This window comes from Nansenia antarctica, assembly GCF_963989245.1.
Source record: "Nansenia antarctica genome assembly, chromosome: 1".
Lineage (NCBI taxonomy): Eukaryota > Metazoa > Chordata > Actinopteri > Argentiniformes > Microstomatidae > Nansenia > Nansenia antarctica.
The window spans coordinates 49,023,330-49,028,329 of NC_137674.1; the positions used below are offsets into that span (position 1 = coordinate 49,023,330).

At 47.7% G+C, this 5,000-nt stretch overlaps 1 protein-coding gene across 1 annotated transcript in view; it reads left to right on the plus strand.

Moving 5' to 3' along the window:
* cdin1 (CDAN1 interacting nuclease 1) overlaps positions 1-5,000 on the plus strand; it is a gene marked incomplete at its 3' end in the record, with an annotated part of 75,777 nt that overhangs the window by 30,582 nt on the left and 40,195 nt on the right. The window contains 2 exon segments of the mRNA XM_080531070.1: positions 638-705; positions 4,982-5,000. The exon segment at positions 4,982-5,000 is cut by the window's right edge and continues 47 nt beyond it. Of these exon segments, the coding sequence (XP_080387196.1) occupies positions 638-705; positions 4,982-5,000 (87 nt within the window).

Consider the following 5,000-nt stretch of genomic DNA (forward strand, 5'->3'; position numbering starts at 1 on the left):
GTTTATTTATTTGTTTACTGTCAGTGAAGCGTGCGGTGCAGTCCAGGGGCTTTGTACCGATCTGCCAAATTGGCTTTTTTGTGTTTTGGATTCTGTTTCCTCTGAAAGTTCTTCTGTCTCCGTTGATTTACTAATGCACTTTAGAGACGTGTTGTTAAACTTTAAGGGCTGATCTAGGGCCTGGGCAAACGGTCCTCTTTGTTGACTGGACGGATCAGGCCACTGTGAAGGCCTGGAGCTTCTGTCCTGCTTTCTGCCAAACACACATGAGTGGACGCACACGCACACACATGCACACACACACACACACACACACACACACACACACACACACATTGCGATTCCTGCACAGTCACATTGTTGCCACAGCAACCCTTTAGGCAAGGCTCGCGGTTTCCATAGCAACCCCTCTTTTACAGGTAAAATGTCCCCTTTTGCAGTGGTGTCACTTATTTTTTCGGGGGGGGGGGGGGGGTTCCACTCAAACGTGTGACTGATGGTTACTGATGGCAAATGAGCGCTGCACGTCATCACATGTTGACTGTATGTTGGATTTAGTCTGGTGAGTTGACCTTTATCCAAGTACAAAGTATGTGTCTTGAAACGGTGTGGCCCTCCTTGACCTTTCACCCCTCAGCGCTATTGGTCAGGAGCACGAGGTTCTTCTACGTGACAAACTGAAGGAGAGAAACCTGTCCTTCTTAGGTAAGTGTCTCTCTCCTCTCTCCCTCCTCTCCTCTCTCCCTTCTCTCCTCTCTCCCTCCTCTCCTCTCTCCCTCTGCATCCGTTAAGCAGGTCATCTCGTCTAGCCTATTCCTGTGTGTGTGCATGTGTCTGCGTGTGTGCGTGTGTCTGCGTGTGTGTGTGCGTGTGGCTGCGTGTCTGCGTGTGTGTGTGTGTGTGTGCGTGTGTGCGTGCGTGCGTGCATGCGTGTGTGTGTGTGCGTGCGTGCGTTTGTGCTTTATCTCCTATTGATTTACTAACAACCAGGAGCTAGCTAGTGTTCTAATCTAATACCTCTGGAAGTTTAATTTATGCACTTGCCTATACTGAATATTTAATGAAATAAAAGCTTGAAAGGTACAGGCCTCGTGTTTTGTTTAGCGCGGTACTTTCCCCCACCAACCAATGTTTCATTGAAAAGATTTACAAAATGGTCAGTTGACTTTCTCCCCGTCTGCGATAGATTTTTAGGATCGATTCCTCATCCTCAGCCCTGTGAGTAAAGGAGGAGGGGAGAGGAGGAGAAGACGTGTCTCACTTCAATATTAATGCTTCTGAAGTGGTCGCTCGGCAACGGGGAAACATTTCAAAATGTTTAAAAAAGGGCAGTTTGTGGTCGTTTCTTGAATAAGTGATTTGCCTTGGGAAGCTGTTTCATCATGATCAAATGGCTGCACATCTAAAGAAATACTTTTGCCTGAAAACATTGTCTAATTTTTTGGCGTTTTTTGGGGAGGGGGGGTTTCTCCATAGCAAAAAAAAATAAAATATATTCAAACCATAGTTTGTGTCAATTTAGAAGTTTTTAAGCCGGGATCCCTCAGGGTCATCCATAACAATGGGTCATTTCCCCTCTAGCTATGCTGGGGGGGGGGGGGGGTCCTTGAAGCATGTAGCTTTGTAGCCTATTGTTGCCTTTCCCTGCTACGGTCCTGTCTAGAGACACTAGGTCAAGGTAGAGACTGTCCAGGTTTGAAATTGTGAGACAGCCCCACCCCCCACCATCCCCCCATCCCATCCCCTCGGTCAGATGAGTGATGAAGAAGAGAAGTCATTCCCTCTGTCATTAAGACCATATCATTTATTTGAGGCCTGCAGTGCTGACCTTTCTGCTGGGCGGTTGTGTGGAGGACTGTTCTAAAACTGTCAGAGTTTTGGTTGGGGGAGGGGGACAGGGGGACAGGGGGGGGGGAAGACTTGGGCCACAGAGGCCGCCTCACCCGGCCTGATAAATGGATTGGAAATAAGCTCCCCAACAGTGGGGACGGGCCATTAATTTTAATCAAAGGTGATGTAAAAAGGCGATCGGCGCCGCATGACAATGTCAACCGCCCCGGTGGTGGTAGGTGTGAGGAGAGGAGAGAGGAGGCCACACTAAGCCCCCCCCCCACACACACACACACACGCACACACACACACACACACCACTACCATGGGCCTCTGGCTGCCACAGACCTTGGTCTCTCTCAACCCCCCCACTCACACACACACACACACACTAACCCCCCACCTACACCACCATCCCCTCAGTCCCCCCCCCCCCACCCCTCTCTCTCTGCCCCATTAGTTGAGCTTGGCTGGAGACGGAGAGGCAGGCCCCTGGAATTGAATGACCTGGTCAGCCTGAGATTTAATGGAGAAGTCAGGTGTTGTGGGGATAATGGCCGAAGCGCGCCAGGAGTCAAGGACAATGGGCGCGAGCCGTGTAGGCAGGGGTCAGGCTTATGCAGGCTATAATGCCAACCCCCCGCCTCTCTCTCTCTCTCTCTCTCTCTCTCTCTCCCCGTGCTTTATGAAGCCCACCAGCCCAGAGAGGAACGGAGGAGAAGAGAGGAGTAACTGGGTCTTTATAGATTTTGTGCAGTGGCAGCGAATAAAGTGGCAGATGTAGCTAATGCTTTCACTATAGTTTTTTTTCCTGCTGTCCTCTGTGTCTCTGTGTGCTCCTGCAAAACAGGGCGTTTTGTTATCTCTAGGGTTGTGGTGGGAATGGTGGTGATGGAGGTGGTGGTGATGGGGATGGGGATGGTGGTGGTGGTGGTGGGGGTGGTGGAGGTGGTGGTGTTCGAGGTGGTGGTGATGGGGATGGTGGGGGTGGTGATGTTGGAGGTGGTGGTAGTGATAGTGGTGGTGGGGGTGGTGGTGATGGAGGTGGTGGTGGTGGCGATGGGGGTCAGGGCTCGACATTAAGGCTTGTCCGCTTGTCTGGGACAAGTACATTTTATGTTTGGACAAGTAGACTTCCTCCTGCACTTGTCCGACGGACAAGTCAAAACAAAGAGAAAAACAAATAAATCGATCGGAAAAGTAATACATGTTTTAAAGAGTTCCTCATTCTCGCTGCCTATGAGGTGGTGTAGCTTGTATCAGAAATTCTAATGCTATTGCATGTGCGTGACCGTTATTAACTCAAAAGTTAATAGTCAACCTCAAAAGTGCCAACCTTCTTGACCACGAAGTTGGCTTGTAGAAATGTTAAGTCCGTAGTGAAAGAAACTGACACGTGACTCAAGCCAGCAAACACGATGTTCCTTCAAGCACCTAAAACTGGCTAGGTGCCAGGAAAAGCGGGAAACGCAAAATGTCATTAGAGGAAACACCAGAACCATTGCTGGTGTTCTGCCAATGTATGCTGCCATGTCAATGTATGCTGCCTTGTCAATGTAGCTGCCTTGTCAATGTAGGCTGCCTTGTCAATGTATGCTGCCATGTCAATGTATGCTGCCTTGTCAATGTATGCTGCCTTGTCAATGTAGCTGCCTTGTCAATGTAGCTGCCTTGTCAATGTAGCTGCCTTGTCAATGTAGGCTGCCTTGTCAATGTAGCTGCCTTGTCAATGTAGCTGCCTTGTCAATGTATGCTTACTTGTCAATGTAGCTGCTTTGTCAATGTATGCTGCCTTGTCAATGTATGCTGCCTTGTCAATGTTTGCTGCCTTGTCAATGTAGCTGCCTTGTCAATGTATGCTGCCTTGTCAATGTAGCTGCCTTGTCAATGTATGCTGCCTTGTCAATGTATGCTGCCTTGTCAATGTCTGCTGCCTTGTCAATGTCTGCTGCCTTGTCAATGTCTGCTGCCTTGTCAATGTCTGCTGCCTTGTCAATGTTTGCTGCCTTGTCAATGTAGCTGCCTTGTCAATGTCTGCTGCCTTGTCAATGTAGCTGCCTTGTCAATGTCGCTGCCTTGTCAATGTCTGCTGCCTTGTCAATGTTTGCTGCCTTGTCAATGTAGCTGCCTTGTCAATGTATGCTGCCTTGTTAAACAATATGTCTGCTGAGTAGGGGAGCGTGGGGTATGTTGTCACACACTGTCTACTATTTACTGGGCACAATACATCACAATGGTATAAATGTCATACCAAATGAAAGAAGGAAGTCTTGGAATCAAAACATGAATGCTGGCATAACCCCTTTACTTTAAACTTTGAAATTGAACGTTCTCTGGCATGCACGTAGATCCACAGTAATTGTTGGAATTGGAATGTAAATCTAATGTATTACTGGGTTGTAGTGTGTTAGTAGACAGACACACGTGCGTTGTCATATTTGGACAAGTAACTTGAGCTCTCGGACAAGTAAAAGATAAGTTCACTTGTCCAAAGGACAAGTACCTGAAAAAGCTTAATGTCAAGCCCTGGGGGTGGTGGTGATGGAGGTGGTGGTGATGGGGGTGATTGTGATGGGGATGATGGTGATGGAGGTGGTGGTGATGGGGATGATGGTGATGGAGGTGGTGGTGATGCGGATGATGGAGGTGGTGGTGGTGGTGATGGGGATGGTAGTGATGGAGGTGATGGGGATGGTAGTGATGGAGGTGGTGGTGGTGGTGGTGATGGGGGTGATGGAGGTGGTGGTGATGTCTCTGGTCAGATGTGTTGGTGTGATATAGATGGTGCTCTGAAGAGCCAATCTAGAGGAAGATATGTCCTATACAGTGTTTAGACAAAACATCTCATTTAATACTTATGATGCAAATATGTTTTTTTTAAGCTCAAATGCTAATATGTAGAAATGCTAACATAGTGAAATGTTAACATGTAGAAATGCTAACATGGTGAAATGTTAACATGTAGAAATGCTAACATGGTGAAATGCTAACATGTAGAAATGCTAACATGGTGAAATGCTAACATGGTGAAATGCTAACATGGCGAAATGCTAACATGGTGAAATGCTAACATTGTGAAATGCTAACATTGTGAAATGCTAACATGGTGAAATGCTAACATGTTGAAATGCTAAAATAACTCTCCCTTCAGATGAGAACCAGCTGAGAGC